The sequence below is a fragment of the Furipterus horrens genome, unplaced genomic scaffold (genome assembly GCF_987537825.1).
Source record: "Furipterus horrens unplaced genomic scaffold, mFurHor1.1.pri manual_scaffold_4, whole genome shotgun sequence".
Lineage (NCBI taxonomy): Eukaryota > Metazoa > Chordata > Mammalia > Chiroptera > Furipteridae > Furipterus > Furipterus horrens.
Genome location: NW_028327174.1, coordinates 85969267 through 85988597, shown reverse-complemented (window position 1 = coordinate 85988597; position 19331 = coordinate 85969267). Strand labels below are relative to the sequence as shown.

Genomic DNA, 19331 nt, shown 5'->3' with positions numbered 1-19331 from the left:
GATTGTCGGGGAAGGGGGGTGCTGGGCGGAGGGGAGCAAAGGGGAAAAAATTGGAACTATTGTAACAATATAATCAATAAAATATACTTAAAAAAAAAAAAAAAAAAAAAAAGAAAGACACATTTTCTAAGCTGCAGTCCAGATCATCATTTTGCTAATACAAAACCTGCTTCTGATTTTAAGTATTTGAATTTTAACTGAAATAACTTAATTTCAGAGATCACACTGGGATAATAAAAAGGAATTAATACACAGAGGGTTCTGTTTTTTTTTTTTTTTTTTTTTGTAGTTACACAGACTTCGAGATGAACAATTTGGTCAAAAGAAAACACCAGTCACATCTTAACCCAATTTTTGATCAGGACAGAACCAGTTCATGCATTAAGGAAAAATAGTTCATAGTGGGTTACCTCTTAAAAAAGAAATCTAAAATAGAAACTAAATTAAAGGAATTTTGTGAGTCAAAGTAATTGTACTGAGAAACTTAGTTTCATTTAATTAAGGACACAATCTAAAAGAAGGTATGTGTAGGTTCATTTGTAAAATACTTATAGTGAGCAAATCCTGCCATAAAGATTTAAAGGAGCCCCAGCTGGTATGTCTCACTTGGTAGAGCATCATCCCGCAAACCGAAAGGTCACCGGTTCAATTCCCAGTCAGGACTCATGCCTGGGTTGTGGTTCAGTCCACAGTCAGGGCATGTATGAGAGGCAGTCGATTGAGGTTTCTCTCTCACATAGATGTTTCTCTTCCCCTTTCTCCCTCCCTCCCCTTTCTGTAAAATTAACAAGAAAAAAAAGATTTAAAGAGATATTTTTCTTGATTAGTTAATAAATACATAGTTCTAAGATCTATAACAAATAAACATTCAGGTAGATTCGAAACAATTTTTCTCATTTTGCAAATATGGGTGTACAGTTTGAAACTGCACATGTGTTATAAACTGGGAAGGTTAAGAGTCAATAACTAATTTTAGTAATTTCTGTCGCTTTTGCAGTCTCTTAGATCTATCTTGTATTGTACTTGTGTCCTGCATGGAGCGTTCCATTTCCCCAGTACTGACGTGGGAATTCTGTTCTCTGACCGCAGAGGTAAAATGGTGCCTTTTCAGTTTGAGATAATTTCTTGAACAGGTGGAAGTAGTCCCAGTGGACTCATCCAGAGACACAAGTTGATTTTCTCCTGCTGAACCAGACAAGAGGGCCTGGGTATTTATCGATGCAAGTTCTTCGTCAGATATTGAATCACTTTCCAAAAGAGAAATGTCATTACATTTTTTAAGTGGGGTGATCAGCCCTTGAGGAGTACTCGGTTCTTTCTCCTTTATAGGTGTTTCAGATTTGATACCACAACTCCGTGGCGGCTGAAATGCCTTCTGTGCAGCTGGAGAAACAAATGTACAAATGGGACTAACAGGTGGAGGTAAAGGTAGTCTACTCAAGAAATCCGAGGCTCGTCTCTTTTTGCAGTTTTTTTGGTCATCAACCTCTTTCCCCCCTTTATAGGACTTTGAAGTCATTTGGGATGATACAGGTGTGGGAACAGAGTTCCCTTTTGGCTTACAAAGTGACAAAGGACTTTGATAGTTCATCTCACTATTGGGAGAAGACATCTAATAAAAAAAAATGAAAAAATGGCATATATAATTATGTGCTCACATATAAAACAAAATCAAATTAGCTTTTCATTAAAAATACTTAAACACACAAATACCACACACATTCTCACTCCCCTAATGACTAATAGGACAGATGATTTCATGAGACATTTATATTATTATTCTTATTCCCCCAGAAGGAAATAGTTTAACAGAACAGGATATAAAAATGACAGGAAAAGATGAAGACTAATCATAGTAAAAGATAAAAAAGGAAGTAGGGGATATAACTTGTGCTTTAATCCTTTCTTTTTTTTAGTATTAACAGATTAAACAAAGATAAGCACTTTAAAACCATTTTAAGAACACAGAGTGGGCTCTAATACCTACTTTTCTGGCTTGTGACTTCAGGCAATTGTTTAACCGCTATGCCACAGTTCCCTCCTCTGTGAAACGGTGATGATATTACTTTTTATCTCAGAGGGTTCTTGTGAAGGTAATGAGTTAATATAGAAATACTTACTGTTAGCTACTTAAAAATTAGTCATTAGCCAATATTATACTTTAGCTTGATCTGCATTTATTGTGATTTAAAGAGTTAAATCAAACTGAGCTTAGAAACAACCCTAATTATATAGAATAGTCCTCCTAGCACAAAGATACTGGCAAACAAGTCTTTTCTATCACATGTACTTGAAATACTAAAAATGAAAGCATCTGTTTGTAAAATTTGCCCCCAAAATAGTGTTACATTCTGGCTTCAATAAACATGATATAATTTCCAGGTAACCTATACCTATAAAAGTCATATAACAATCATACTTTCTAATTAAGTTTAATTACATTTTACCATGTTTACTAGGTGCACAACAAAATATACTGTTGCCTTCATATATATTTATAAAATTCTTATAATTTACATTAACTTACCAGAAACTTATTTCCTGTACCAAGCACTGTCTGAGCACTGTGTGGGTCTGAATTACATTCTTTAGTTGGGGTCAACCACTTGGAATCATTTGCAGTAAGTATATGCATAAGCTTGTTTTCTGCATCATTGCAAAATATATCAATATTCTAAGAAAATAAATTGGAAAAGCTGTTTTATAAAATGCAAACCTACACATTCTTGTTTTTAGAAAGTGTTACCTTTAAAACCGAAATTTAAATATTCAAACCAGAAAAAAAGAAAGAGACACCCCAAATTTGACAGCAACTGTCAATGCACAATCAACATCAGTGATGCAGGAGAGTGCAGTGTTGGAGGGGGAGAGAAAGAGCATCTATATGTATCAGGGAAAGAGAGATTAAGAGATATTCTCAACCACTGAATTTCATTAGCAAGCTATACTATGATTCTGGATTTGGAGTTGGAAGACTGGGACTCAAGTTCCATCTCTATTTACTACTAATAGCTGTAAATCATCACACATCTACAGAGTAATCCTCGGAAGTAAAATGAGAAAACAGCCTTATATCTGTTCCAAGGATTAACTGAAATACATTTTAGTTAATATCATTATGTGATATATAAATAGATTTAAGCAAAAATGCATATGAGCCAAGGAAAGTAATTTAGTATTTCCCTACTTGGAATTATTTCAAAGTAAAGATAGGTATAAATTGTATAAAATACTAGATATGAAGCTTAAAAATGTAGATACAGAATCTGCATATTATTAACTAATTACACTACGAGCTGCTATGAACCACATATTATTCTTGTTATCAATTTCCAGTTTGCCTATATGGTCTGTAGCTTGAACATCCTTCTTACCATTTCTCCTAGCTCAGTTCCACTCAAGTCATTCTCTTTTTCCTGGTAGCTATCATCCCCACCTCAAGTTCACGAGCAATTAATGTTTGCTAAAAACCTCACCTGACGTCATATCTCCACATCCAGTTTTATTAAAAGCTACCACTTCTTTGTATTTGACTCTCAAACAGGAAAATACCAAAAAGTGTGGTATTGGTCAAACTAATTTTACCTCAATAGTATTTTTCATTTTGTGGAATGCCTCTTGAAAATGGCTCTCCTTTGGGCTGGCAGAAAACATGGAAAAATCCCCAGCAAATAAAGTAGGAATTCCTGCTTTGGGTTCTGGTCGCCACTGGAGGTTGCTCGCAGCAATTAACATGCAAGGTTTAATGATGTCCTCATTAAGATCTATCCAAAACTTGACTGCCAGTAAGTTATGGCATTCATCTGACAAATAGACCAAAGGTGCAAGACCTAAAATGAGAAGAAACAAAAAAACTTAACATTATGTGTTAGATAAATTTTAAAATGCAAGGAACCGCTACTATGCTTGTTTATTTTGGTATGTTAATGGTAAAAACAATTTAAAATAACTAAATTTAGACAAAGCCCAAGATTTCCAAAATGACCTGTTAGCTATAGTGCTAAAATTTCAACGCCAGAGGACTTCTGGCCAAGGTGGATGTCTAGATAGACACGCTGCGTCTCACTCCACAACTAAGAAGGAATACAACTACCTCAAAACTAGAGACAACCAGAAGTTCCAGAAAATCAAGCTGCATGGAAGTTCAACAAACAAAGATATAAAGAAGAAATACTCATCCAGACAGGTAGGAGGGGCGGAGCTGGGAAGGAGGGGACACGGTGTGGTGGCGGTGGTGGCAATGGCAGTCTGGCAGAAAGTGCAGTCCTACATTTTAAAAAGTAGGGAAGGGCACCTGGGCAGTGCTCCCAGCACCAGACCAGACCGTTACTGCTCACAATCCCAGCACCATGGAAAATAAAGCCTCATTGCTTCTGACTGTGCAAACCAATTGGGGCTGGGGCGGGGGCAGTAACTTCCAGGTCTCTTAGAGTCTGCTTGTTTAAAAGGCCCCCACGGTCCTAGAACATCTGCAAACCCACCCACTCTGGGAACGACGGCCAGTGCAAAAACTAGAGAGGCACCAGTTCCATATGGAATTGAGAGAAGTGCCTGGAAAAGGGGCCAGGGCTGAGCAAACAGCATTGTTCCCTTTCAGAACCCCCCCCCCAACAGCCCCACAACGTGGTGAAACCAGTTGCTCTGTACTGATGAATACTTAAGGCTCCGCCCCTTCAACGTAAGGCACTGGGGTTCAAATCAATGATCTGGAACATAAGGAAGAAAAAAACAGTCAGCCAGTACAGAATGAGGAAACAAGAATGGAAAAAAATGAGGCGAGGCTTAGGAACCTCTGGGACAATTTTAAATGTGCCAACATCTGAATCATACAAGAGCCAGAAGAAGAGGAAGAGCAAGAAATCAAAAGCTTGTGTGAAAAAATAATGAAGGAAAACTTCCCAAATCTGGCAAAGGAAATAGACATACAAGTCCAGGAAGCACAGAGTCCCAAAGAAGCTAGACCTAAAGAGGACCACACCAAGATACATCATAATTAAAATGCCAAAGGTTCAAGATAAAGAGAGAATCCTAAAAGCAGGAAGAGAAAAGCAGTTACCACAAAGGGGTGCTTATAAGACTATCAGCTGACTTCTCAAAAGAAACTCTGCAGGCAAGAAGGGACTGGCAAGAAGTATTCAATGTGATGAAAAGCAAGGACCTACAACCAAGATTACTCTATCCAGCAAAGCTATAATTTGGAATGGAAGGGCAGATAAAGTGCTTCCCTGACAAGGTAAAACTAAAGGACTTCATCACCACCAAGCCATTATTATGTAAAATGTTAAACGGACTTATTTAAGAAAAAGAAGATCAATAGTATGAACATTAAAATGACAACAAACTCACAACTATCAACAACTGACTCTAAAAAATATAAACAAAAACAAACTAAACAACCAACCAGAAGAGGAACAGAATCATACGTATGGGGATCATTTGGAGGGTTATCAGCTGGGAGGGGGAAGGGGGAGAAATGGGGAAATTGTGCAGGGACTACTAAGAAGCATTTTTGGTAGGTACAAAATAGACAGGGGTAAGTTAAGAATAATATAGGGAAGGGTGAAACCAAAGAATTTATATGCAAGACCCATAGACATGAACTAAGTGGGGGGAGGTGGGATTGCTGGAGGGAAGGGGGGTACTAGGAAGACAGGAGTAAAGAGAAAATAAATTGGGACTACTGTAACAACATAATCAATGCCAAACTGTCAACACATTCTGTTCCTGAGACCATGGGAAGCTGGCATACTTGTACACTGCTGCCAGCAATACAAGTTTGTGCAACCCTGTGGAGAAAAATTTGCTAATACCTAGCAAAGCGACATATGCACTTACTTTTCCCCTGGCAATCCCACTTCTAGTTCTCTACTCTGAAGATACACTCCCAATAATAGTAAAATACACATGAACAAGGTTGATGAAAACACATGTATGAGGTTACTCTGAGGCACTGGTTTATAATTATAAAGCACTAACAGCAACCTATCTCAGCTAATACCCAGGAGAGTAGCTGAATAAACTATGACACACCCTTATAATGGAGTACTATGCAGATGACAACGGGATGAGTAAAAGCTCTATCCATGATTTCCAAACATACTGTTAGGTGAAAAAGAAAAGCACAAAAGGAAGACTAGAATCTATATCAAATATACATGTATTTGCCCATTTGTATAAAACATACAGGAAGGATAAACCAGGAACTATAGGGGTTGGGTATGTGTGGGTAGAAAAATGACTAGCATTGGGTCAACAGGAATAACAGGGAGTGACAATTCTCTGAGTTTGGCTTTCTGTGTAGCTCTGACTCTGAGAAGGACAATGATATTCCACATATCCTTCATATGGGATCAGAACCAATAATCTATGAGGGAATCCAAGTTGGAACACAAACATTTCTTAGGTTGAAAGGGCCTACAAGCAATGATGCCCTTTCAGTAGTAAGGAGTACATCTAGCAATCAAATCTTGGTTCTAAACACCATTTTCTCAAAAAAAAGAAAGAAAGAAAGAAAAAAGAGGATCCAAGGTTCTTTGGAGAAGTACCACAAGTCCTCGAATAACTCATTTTGTTCAACACTGTTTCATTATAACATGAGATGCTAAAGGAAATTAACCCTTGTTTGTATCAATTAGCCTGTGGTAAGACTGGTTTTGTCATATATGTCATTTCACTTAAAAGTTGCAGAACCTACCAATGATGTTAAGTGAGGACTCACTCTAGATGATTCCCAGAATGGGGCAGGGGAGGCCCTGGCTGCTGTGGCTCAGTGGATTGAGTGACGGCCTGCGAGCCAAGTGTCGCTGGTTTGATTCCCAGTCAGGGCACATGACTAGGTTGCATGTCAGGTCCCCAGTTGGGGGCGCAAATGAGAGGCAACCACACAGTGATGTTTCTCTCCCTCTGTTTCTCCTTTTCCCCTCTCTCTAAAAATAAAAAAATAAACAAACAAATAAATATTAAAAAAAAAAAAAAAGAATGGGGCAGGGAACTTTTAAGATGAGCCTGGAACATCTTATAATGCCAAAAAAGGAAAAAAGTACTCAAAAAATACAGGAGTCAACCTGGAAAAGCTCCTAATGGCCCAAACTGAAACAATAGGTGTAATAAAATAATAATGGTACTAAATTTTACCCCATAAAATAAAAATATTCATGAGTCCATACTGATATAAATCAAATAAATAAATGTGGGGTAAAGGGGCAGCTCTTTCTCACAGAATTCCAATTAATGTAGAAGGGAAGAAGAAAATAAGATAACCATCATTAGGCAAATACCACAGTAATAATTGTAAACAAAATCAACTGATGGGTGCTAAATGAATGGGTGAAAGTTTGCAGTGAAGTAGGATGTAAATAGTCTCAAAGAATCTCCTTCAAGATATATATTGACTACAAAGGGAAAGTCAGTTATTTACAGGTAAGAAACCCAGCAGAAACCACCTTAATCAAGTAAGCAAGGTTGTTGCCATTACCAGCAATAAGAAATACCAACATCACTGACCATGCCTTAATACGATGTATAGAGAAAACAAAAACATCACTTCTGTGGTAACTTTGCCAAGAATGCAAAACTTAATCCAACCACGAGAAAAAATCAGACAAATCCAAACTGAGGGAACTGCTAAAAAATACTTCCTCAGTCCATTCAAAAGTATCAAGATCATGAGGAAGTGTTCAAGACTGGAGAAGATTAAGGACAAATAATCACTAAATGAAAGTGGGGTCCTGGAATAGAAAATCAAAATAGAGTAAATAAATGTAAAGTTTAGGTAATAATACTGTACCAATGTTTACTTCCTGATTCTTTTTTTAAAATTAAAAAAGAAATTATTTATTTACTTTTAGAGAGAGGATAAAGGAGAGAGGGAGAGAAACATGTGAGAGATACATCGACTGGTTGCCTCTCACAACCCCCAACTGGGGACCTGGCCCACAACCTAGGCAGCTGCCCTGCATGGGAATCAAACTAGTGACCTTTCAATTTGCAGGCTGGCGCTCCATCCACTGAGCCACACCAGCCAGAGCAACTTCCTGATTTTAATAATTGTACTATGGTTATGCAAGATGTTAACATTAGGGGAACCTGGCTGAGGGATATCTGGAAACTCTTATTTTTGTAACTTTGCTGAAGATGTAAAATTAGCTCAAAATAAAAAGTTAAAAAAATTTCAGTGCCAAAAAATGGGAAATGGAGACGGAATAAGCCGCGCTAGGAAAATCTAGACCCTAAACATTTAGTCCTACTTATTTACAGTTTCTTGTTTCTGATGCACTGAGAATTATGTTTCCCTTATAAATAGTAGGAATGAAAAGAATTGCCATTATCAGATGATTTATTTATCCTGTTGTAAAATGACTGGTATTCCTTTCACTTTTCAAATTTATCAGAAATGGATTTTAATCTTAAATATTGCTTTTAGAGAAATTATGTTTCCCAACACAAGCATGTTCAATTTTTTAATTTTGGAGTTTGCCTCTTAATTGTATTCAAAATTTGATTACAGTACTGCCCTTCTCCCAAATATCCTTCTTTAAAATATCCTGTTTCCCCCCAATTACAAAATACATGTTTATTGAAAAACATAGAAAAATGCAAAATATAAAAATAAGCTTACAGTGTAGTTTCCTCACTTCGTTTTTCCACAAGCAAGAGGTTTCGTATCTGGATCACACCGCATGCACTGAAAGAAACTTGACTCATTTCACTACTGTTTCAACAACTGCCAAGAATTTTTAAAAGTAACATTTACAGAATGTTGGCACTGAATAAAAAACTTCATGAAAATAAAAAGATGAGAATAAGATTATTTTGCAGAGTCTGCAAAATAGGTCTATTCTGAACTTACATAGAATTCTTTGTACCTTTTAAAATTCTTTTAAAAAACTTCATGGAAACGATAAAGCACTTAGTTTATGGAACCACTGTTATAGATTCCACCTATAGTGGATGTGGTGGTTTGGGTGCTTACCACCTCCGTTTTCAAGAACAAGGCAGCGATCTTCCCCTTTCTGCCGAGCGTTGGCTATTGACAATTCCTGCCTGGGTTCCTTGCTGGGCTTGCCCTCAGCCCAGGTGCTATGAGGTACCTAAGGTACAACCACTCTCTGGAGGAAACCAGCATCTAATGACTGGCCCCTTGCCTCAAGCTAGCCTGAATCTTCAGAGCCAGCCCAGCAGAAATCCCCATGGGACACTCTGTTCACCTTCTCCAGGGTCCAACCCTACTGCCTTTGCTCCCTCACAGGTGCTGTTCCTGGGCAGCACTTCTCAATAAATCTGCATGGAAATCTCCAAGTCTGTTTCCCAGGGAACCCAACCTAAGAAGTGATCTCAGTTAATTCATTTTATATCACAGGGTTTCTGTAATGTAGTAACAAAACAGACTAACACTATAGAAAGTCCCGGTTTTAAGCCCAACTCTCTCTCAAATGTTGGGTTTTTGGTATGTTGTGTCAGCAGGAAGTACAAGATAAAACATACGCTTTAGAGCCTGAAAGATGGGTTCACATCCCTTTACAGAACTTTGACATTAGGCACATTATTTATCCTCTTTGAGCTCCAGTTTCCATGTCTACACAGGGGGATGGTATCACCAAATAACTGTATTACTATGATGACTTGACAGAATTGTACAAACCTGAAGTTTTTAAAAAAAACTTTCCCCACTCTGCCACTGTATTAGAAGAAGCCCCTGTCTTTGAAGAGATCACAGTAATACAGGGTTTAGAGGGCTGGGAAGGAGGTTCAGAAATGGAGATACAGGATCATGGACCATGTGAAGAGTGCTCAGAGAGCCAAACTCACAAAATGCCACAAAAATGGAGAAGGAGGATCTAACCCGGACCAAAAGCACCTGCCTCAGAGGTAACGTGGAAGCTGAATAATGAATGGGAAATTCATCAAGATGGGGAGGACAAAGGGCATTCTAAGCAAAAGGAAAGCATTTTTAAAGGCAGGAAGTGTTAAATGTTATTGTGTGTCAGGAAAATGAAACCAGAGTTTAGCTGAGGTGTGTGTGGGGTGTCTTAAGACAGCAAGGTGAAGAGTTTCCAGGCAAAAAAAAAATGAGTCTGGGTTTCATTTTCTAAGGGACAGAGCAGCACTTAAGAGTCTAAGATAGGAAATGTGATTAGAGATTGCTGTTAGATAACTAGTACTTCCAGCGCTGGTGACACTTTGAAACTTTGTGGCAGAATTTTATTCCTCTAACACTTAACATCAAACTAAATTAAAAAAGAAATGTTCACCAAAAACTTACAAATGAAGAATATGCTAATATAAAATTTCAAAACTGATGATGAAGGAAAGAAACACAAGACTGGATAGAGCCAAGCACACAAGGTTCACCTTCTAATCCCTTTCCCCTGAAAACTGAGAATTCTGTTATCGTTAAACCTGAAGAAAAGCAATTAGAATGGGTACCCTTACTCTTTTCCTCTTCTGATCAGAAATAATGAAAATAGCTGTCGGGGGAAGAAGGTGACCTGGATTAACAGAAGTGAATGGTCCAGAGTTCAGGGTATTATGGGTTGAACTGTGTGCCCCCAAAAGATGAAGTCATATCCCCCAGAACCTGTGGTATAACCTTATTTGGAAATCAGATCTTTATAGATGTAATCAAGTTAAGATGAGGTCATTAGGGTAGGTCCTAATCCACTGTCTTTATAAGCAGGGGACATTTGGACACAGCCATGCACACAGAATATCCTATGAATCTGCAAAAAATCTTGGGGGTGATGTGTTGGTTGCCAAAGGTTGCTAGAAACCACCAGAAGCCAGGAGAGAGGCCTGGTGCAGATTCTCCCTCACAGCCTTAGAAGGGACCAACCCTGCCAACACCACCTTGATCTTGGACTTCCACCCACCAGAACTGTGAGACAACAAATTTCTGTTGTTTAAGCCACCCAGTTTGTGGTACTTTGTTACAGCAAATGGCAAAAGGATTCACTGGGTTATTCACTGAATTAGGGAAGGTGATCTAGAACAGACATGTTTTCTCCCAGGGGTATGAAATATACAATGGATAAAAACTTAAATGCCCAGCCCTCACACAGGAACTGAGAGCAGAAAAAAATTGGTCTTCAGTACAGTAAAAAAAGTTATTATTACATGGGGTCCTGGCAAGTGTCCACCTTTTCCTCCCCCATCATACCTGGTCCCACCACTATCGATTTGGGACCATTAGAACTAATAGTCTCGACTTCTGGTCAAGATGGAGGTATAGATAAACAAGGCTGACCTCCTCTTTCAACCACAGAAAAAAATTAAAACTAGACTACAAAACAAGTATCACCCAGAACTGTCAGAAAATCAAGCTGTATGAAAGTCTGACAACCAAGGAATTAAAGAAGTCACATTCATTCAAACGGGTAGGAGGGGCGGAGATGTGGAGAGGCAGAGACACGGGTGGTCCCATACCCATGTGGTGGATAAAAATAGGGAGGGATACCTTGGGAGCAAGGGATCCCAGTGCCACACCAGACCACCCAGCTCAGGGTTTCAGCGCCAAAAAGGTAAGTTCCCATAACTTATGGCTGTAAAAACCAGTGGGGGTTGGGGCGACAGAAGAAATTGTCGGATTCTCAGGAATCTCCTCTTAAAGGGCCGAAAAGAACTTAAGACTTATGCAGACTCACTCCCTCTGGGCTTCAGCACCAGGACAACAGCTAGAAGGGCAACAGTGGCATACAGGGAGAAATTGAAGTGTCTGGCATCAGAGCAAGTGCCAGGAGACAGCTTCCTCTCAGACAAATCTTCAAAGGCCAGGCAGTAGCACTGCCCCCTCTATGAGCCCTCCCTGACAGAGTGGTGACACCTGATGATTACCTAAGGCTCTGCCCCATTCAGCTTATGGGTGAACTTTTCTACAATAGGCCATGCTACTAAGGGAGTCAAAGCAGCTCTACCTAATACACAGAAACAAACACAGGGAGGCTGCCCAAATGAGGAGACAAAGAAATATGGTTCAAATGAAAGAAGAGAACAAAACCCCAGAAAAAGAACTAAACAAAATGAAAATAAGCAATCTATCATATGCAGAGTTCAAAACACTGTCATTAGGATGCTTAAGGAACTCATTGGGTACTTCAAGAGCATAAAAAAAGACCAAGGCAGAAGAGAAAGCTACACTAAGTGAAACAAAGAAAAATTTACAGGGAACCAACAGTGGAGTGGACCAAGCCAAGAATCAAATCAATGATTTGGAACATAAGGAAGAAAAAAAAATTCAATCAGAACAGCAAGAAGAAAAAAGAATTCAAAAAAATGAGGATAGGCTAAGGACCCTCTGGGACATCTTCAAATGTATCAACATTTGAATTACGGGGGTGCCAGAAACGGAAGAGAAAGAGCAAGACATTGAAAACTTATTTGAAAAAAAGAATGAAGGAAAACTCCCCTAATTTGGCAAAGGAAATAGACATGCAAGTCCAGGAAGCACAGTGAGTCCCAAACAAGTTGGACCCAAAGCGGACCACACCAGGACACATCATAATTAAAATGCTAAAGGTTAAACAGAGACTCTTTAAAAAAAAAAAAAAATTATGTATTTGTTTGTTTATTTTTAGAGAGAGGGGAAAGGAGAAAGAGAGGGAGAGAAACCTCACTGTGTGGTTGCCTCTAACGCACCCCCAACTGGGGATCTGGCATGCAACTTGGTCCTGTGCCCTGACTGGGAATCGAACCAGCGACACTTGGTTCGCAGGCTGACGCTCAATCCACTGAGCCACAGCAGCCAGGGTTTAAAGAGAGACTCTTAAAAGCAGCAAGAGAAAAGCAGAGAGTTACCTACAAAGGAATTCCCATAAGACTATCAGCTGATTTCTCACACGAAACTCTGCAGGCTAGATGGGACTGGCAAGAAGTATTCAAAGTAATGAAAAGCAAGGACATACAACCAAGAATGCGCTACCCAGCGAAGCTGTCATTCAGAATGGAAGGGCAGATAAAGTGCTTCTCAGGCAAGGTAAAACCAAAAGAGTTCATCATCACCAAGCCATTATTATATGAAGTGTTAAAGGGACTTGTTTAAGAAAAAGGTCAAAACTATTAACAATAAAATGGCAATAAATTCATAACTATTATAACTGAATCTAAAAAACAAACTAAGGAAACAAGCAGAACAATAACCAAATCATTGATACAGAGATCATATGGAGGATTATCAGTTGGTGGGTGGGGGGAGGGCGAAATGGGGGAAAAGGTGCAGGAATTAAAGTAGGTACAAAATAGAGAGGGAGGTGTTAAGAACAGTATAAGAAATGAAGCAGCCAAAGAACTTATATGCATGACCGATGGACATGAACTAAGGGGGGAGGGTAATTGCTGGAGGGAATAAGGGGTACTGGGAGGAAGAGTGCAAAGGGGGCAAAAAAATTGGGACAACTGTAATAACATAATCAATAAATTTTTAAAAAAAGAACTAATAACTCTCATGTCAGCCTCCACAAGGTGCCAGGCTCCCAGGTCATCCCATATTCCCCGAACTCAAGTCTCCATAAAGTTTTGCACCTTACCTTTTTGACACCATCACCTACCAATCCCTATCTTCTGTAATCCTTTCACTGGATTCTCTGGAACTCAGTAAAATTTCACTACCGTCAACCTTTCCATACTGCTCTCTTTATTGTTTTGCTGTACACAACCCAGCTCTTCTCTGACACAGCTGCCTTGTACTTATGGAAGTTAAGGTGGGGGATGTCTTCCTTGCTCCTCACTGCTGTTCCCAGCACCTCCCTGAAAACACTCAGCTTTGTATTTCATGTTATCAGACCAAATCATTCACTACTCTTCTTGTTTAGGCACCTATTGGCACCTGGATCACTTGCTCCTTTTCATTAGTTAACTTTTAACTCACAAGTCAGAGTCATTCTGTCATTATTACTGCTATACTTCTTGGTGATTTCAATAGCCTCACAGGTAAACCTTCCAACACCCTGGGATACCAGCTTCCTTGATGTCTTTTCCTTGAATGATCCTGTTTTCCAGACTGTCAGTTGCTCACTCCAATGGACTTCCCCAGTACTTTGTTACTTCCAGTAGCCTCATACCCTCCAGAATTCAAATACTTCATTCTTCAACTACAACCTTTGATCTTTCCAGCTCACTTATTCTAGAGCCCCAACTTAACCAATTCTTTGAACCCACTGTACACGCAATCCATGTTTCTATTTCTTTTTCTCTTTTAAAGGATGGAGTCTTTATTTTTTATTTTTTAAAGATTTTATTTATTTATTTTTAGAGAGAGGGGAAGGGAGGGAGATAGAAACGTTGATGTGCGGTTGCCTCTTGCACGCCCCCAACAGGGGACCAGGCCCATAACCCAGATATGTGCCCTGACTGGGAATGAAACCACTGACCATTTGGTTTGCATGCCGGCGCTCAATACACTGAGCCACATCAGCCAGGGCACAATTCATTTTTCTTATCTCCTGTTTACTGTTCCACAGTCCCCTAACGTCCCCTCTTCCCTGGGTCTCATGCTTAAAGTTCACAGTCAATTATTTAAAAATCCTTTCTTTGCATACACCCACAAATTCTGTGCCCTCTTGCTTTATATTATTCATCTGGCAAACCTACTTTCATGCCTGCACCGTGAGAGCTAAGCATGGGAAAAGAGATCAGACTTCCTGCGAAGGAAAGAAATCTGCCCTCTGTTCTTCCAGGCTTCTTTGCCATGCAAACATTCTTTAAAAGATAGTCTGAGACAATGGCTGCTACCACATATGTAGAAACATCATAAGAACTGCTCTCTTACATGAAGAACTGATGGGACAAATAGGAAACAGCCAGCAAGGTGGTAATTTTTAATCCAACCTTATCAATAATTAAAGATGATCAAATCAAACCAGTTAAAAGATACAGATTGTCAGATTGCGTAAGAAAGCAAGACCCAACCATGCTGTCCACCAGAAACAAACTTTGAAAATAAAATGTCGACAAGTTGAAAATAAACAAATGACAACCAAGATCACTCTGTCTAGCAAAGCTATCATTTAGAATGGAAGGGCAGATAAAGTGCTTCCCAGACAAGGTAAAGCTAAAGGACTTCATCATCCACTAAGCCCTTATTATATGAAATGTTAAAGGAACACATTTAAGAAAAAGAAGAATATCAAAACTATGAACAGTAAAGTGACAACAAACTCACAACTATCAACAAATCTAAAAAAACAAAAACAAACTAAGGAAACAGTGTTAGGTCCAGCAAGAGTGAGAGGAGAAACTACAGGAGAACAGGCCATGAGTTTAAAAGATTTATTTGGCCAGTTGCTACAGGCAGGCCGAGACCCTAAGGTGTCAGCAGCGAACAAAAGAAAGGCAGGGGTTTTTAAAGGGGATAAGTGGGGAGGGAGTAGAAGGGACTCTCTGTAGATGGCCCTGGGGGAGGTGGCTCTGGGGACAGGCTTACTAAAACAGAAAAGTTACTAAATTCTTGCCAGCAGGCTGAGATATCTTTGAACGACACAGGCAGTCACTGGTGTCAGCAGTTACTGAGGGGGCAGCAGATTTATTGGGGTTTACTAAGATTATACCAGAATTCCAGGAACCCAGAATTCTCATGCCTAAGTAATAAATAGAACAAGAACAGAACGACAGCTATGGAAATCACATGAAGGGTTATCAGTGGGGAGGGAAAAGGGGGAGATAGAAGAAAAGGTGCAGGGATCAAGAAGCGCTGGGGACAATAAAGCCTCATTGCTTCTGACTGTGCAAACCAGTGGGGGTCGGGGCAGAGGAAGAAACTGCCAGTCTCTCAACAGAGTCTGCTTGTTGAAAGGGCCCCCACAGTCCTAGAAAGTCCACAGACCCACACTCTGAAAACAATGGCCAGAGCAACAGCTACAGCGGTGCCAGATCTATACGGAAGTGAAAGAAGAGCCTGGAAAAGGGGTGAATGCTGGACAAGCGGCATTGTTCCCTCTCAGACCCCTCCCCCACACATAGCGCCACAACGTGGTGAAATGGGTTGCCCGGTACTGATGAATTCCTAAGGCTCCACCTCTTACAATGTAACATGTACAACAGCTCTACCTAAAACACAGAGGCAAACAAACACAGGAGCCTGTCAAGATGAGGAGACAGAGGAGTATGGTCCAAAAGAGGGAACGGATCAAGATTCCAGTGGGAGAACTAAGCAATGAGGAGATAGCCAACCTAATAAACGAGGAGATAGCACATGTAACAGATACAGAGTTCAAAACACTGGTAATAAGGATACTCACAGACTTGACAGATATGCTTAAGTATGGGTGACGCATAAGGGAAGAAGTGAGCGCGATGCTAAAAGAAATGAAGGAAAATCTACATAAAACCAATGGTGAAGAGAAGGAAACAGGGGTTCAAATCAATGACTTGGAATATAGGGAAGAAAAAAACAGCTAGAGAGGTGCCAGATCCATACGGAAGTGGGAGAAGAGCCTGGAAAAGGGGCGAATGTTGGACAAGCAGCATTGTTCCCTCTCAGAGTCCTCCCCCAAACATAGCGCCACAACGTGGTGAAATGGGTTGCCCACTACTGATGAATTCCTAAGGCTCCAGCTCTTACAACGTAACAGCTTCGACAGCTCTACCTAAGACACAGAGGCAAACAAACACAGACGCCTGTCAAGATGAGGAGACAGAGGAATATGGCTCAAAAGAGGAAACAGATCAAGGTTCCAGTGGAAGAAAAAAACAGTCAACGAGTACAAAATGAGGAAACCATAACTGAAAAAAATGAGCAGAGGCTTAGGAAACTCTGGGAAAACTTTAAACATGCCAACATCCTAAGCACATGGGTGCCAGATAGAGAAGAGGAAGAGCAAGAAATCGAAAGCTTATGTGAAAAAATAATGAAGGAAAACTTTCCAAATCCGGTGAAGGAAATAAACAAGTCCGGGAAGCACACAGTCCCAAAGAAGCTAGACTGAAGAGGACCACACCAAGACACATCACAATTAAAAGGCCAAAGGTTAAAGAATCTTTTTGTTTTAAGTATATTTTATTGATTGTTGTTACATTAGTTCCAATATTTTCCCCCATTGCTCCTCTCTTTCCAGTACCCCACTTCCCCCAGGAATCCCACCCCCCTTAGTTCATGTCTATGGGTTGTGCATTTAAGTTCTTTGGCTTCAACCTTTCCTATATTTTTCTTAACTTCCCTATTTTGTACCAACCAATTATGCTTCTTAATCTCTGCATCATTTTTCCCATTTCTCTCCCTTCCCCCTCCCAGTTGCTAACCCTCCAAATGATCCCCATTCCTATTCTGGTTTGCTTAGTTGGATTTTGTTTTTATTTTCTGGATTCAGTTGTTGTTATGAGTTTGTTGTCATTTTAGTGTTCATAGTTTTGATCATTTTCTTAAGTAAGTCCATTTGATATTTCATATAATAATGGTTTGGTGAAAATGCACTCTTTTAGCTTTACCTTGTCTGGGAAGCACCTCATCTGTCCTTCCATTCTAAATGATAGCTTTGCTGGATAGAGTAATCTTGGTTGTAGGTCGTTGCTTTTCATCACACTGAATACTTCTTGCCAGTCCCTTCTTGCCTGCAAAGTTTCTTTTGAGAAATCAGCGGATAGTCTTATAGGCACCCCTCTGTAGGTAACTCTCTGCGTTTCTCTTGTTGCTTTTAAGATTCTCTCTTTATCATTCACCTTTGGCATTTTAATTTTGATGTGTCTTGGTGTGGTCCTCTTTGGGTCTAGCTTGTTTGGGACTCTTTTTGCTTCCTGGACTAGTATGTCTATTTCATTCGCCAGATTTGGGAAGTTTTCCTTCATTACTTTTTGACATAAGCTTTCGATTTCTTGCTCTTCCTCTTCAACTGGCACCCCTATGATTTGAATGTTAGCACATTTAAAGTTATCCCAGAGGCTCCTAAGTCTCTCCTCATTTTTTCAATTCTTGCTTCCTCATTTTGTACTGGTTGACTGTTTTTTTCTCCCTTTTATTCCAAACATTGACTTGAATCCCGGTTTCCTTCCCTTCACCATCGGTTTTGTGAGGATATTCCTTGGTTTCATTTACCATAGCCTTCACTTCTTCCCTGATGCGTTTGCCATACTCAAACATATCTGTCAAGCCTGTCAGCATCTTTATCACCAGTGTTTTGAATTCTGCGTCTTTAGGTTGGCTATGTACTCGTCTGTTAGGCTGACTATCTCTTCATTGCTTAGTTCTCCCTTTTGGGCCATACTTCTCTGTCTCCTCGTCTTGACAGGCTCTTGTGTTTGCCTGTCTCTGTGTCTTAGGTGGAGCTATCGCTCCTGTGATGTTGTAATGAGCAGAGCCTTAGGTATCCGTCAGTACAGGGTGACCCGTTTCACCACGTTGTGGCACTGTATGTGGGGGAGGGGTCAGAGAGCGAACAATGCCACTTGCTCAGCACTTGCCCCTTTTCCAGGCACTTCTCCCACTTTCATATGGGACTGGTACCTCTCTAGCTGTTGCCCTGGCCATCGTTCCCAGAGTGGGTGGGTCTGTGGACTTTCTAGGACCGTGGGGGGCCCTTTAAATAAGCAGACTCTGCTGAGAGACTGGCAGTTTCTTCTCTGCCCCAGCACCCACTGGTTTGCTCAGTCAGAAGCAATGAGGCTTTATTTTCCCCGGTGCTGGGACCATACGCTGGGCGGTCTGGTCAGGAGCAGGGAACACTCCCCAGGTGTCCCTCCTGACTTTTTAAAACGTGTGACTGCGTTTTCTGCCGGACTGCTGCTGCTGCCACCACACTGTGTCCTCTCTGCCCTGGCTTCGTCCCTCCTATCTGTCTGGATGAGTATTTCTTCTTTATATCTTTGTCTGTTGAACTTCCATGCAGCTTGATTTTCTGGAACTTCTGGTTGTCTCTAGTTTTGAGGTAGTTGTGTTCTTTCTTAGTTGTGGAGGTCTCTCAGCGTGTCTGTCTAGGCCTCCATCTTGGCCGGAAGTGATAAAGAGAGAATCTTATAAGCAGCCAGAGAAAAGAAGAGAATTACTTACAAAGCGTTGCCTGTAAGACTATAATCTGATTTCTCAAAAGAAACTTTGCAGGCAAGAAGGGACTGGCAAGAAGTATTCATTGTGATGAAAAGCAAGGACCTACAACCAAGACTACTCTACCCAGCAAAGATATAATTTGGAATGGAAGGGCAGATGAAGTGCTTCCCAGACAAGGTAAAGCTAAAGGAGCTCATCATCACTAAGCTATTATTATATGAACTGTCAAAGGGACTTAAGAAAAAGAAGATCAAAACTATGAACATTAAAATGACAACAAACTCACAACTATCAACAACTGAATCTAAAAAATAAAAACAAAATCCAACCAAGCAAACCAGAATAGGAACAGAAAAATAGGTATGGG

At 40.1% G+C, this 19331-nt stretch overlaps 1 protein-coding gene across 1 annotated transcript in view; it reads right to left on the bottom strand.

Annotated features, from left to right (window-relative positions):
• Positions 1–467: 467 nt before the first annotated feature.
• BRCA2 (BRCA2 DNA repair associated) overlaps positions 468–19331 on the bottom strand; it is a 73122-nt gene continuing 54258 nt past the window's right edge. The window contains exons 24-26 of the mRNA XM_090273704.1: positions 3586–3830; positions 2528–2674; positions 468–1612 (exon numbers count right to left, since the gene is read on the bottom strand). Coding sequence (XP_090129830.1) covers positions 953–1612; positions 2528–2674; positions 3586–3830 — 1052 coding nt within the window. The 3' untranslated portion in view covers positions 468–952. The remainder of the gene's footprint in view (positions 1613–2527; positions 2675–3585; positions 3831–19331) is intronic.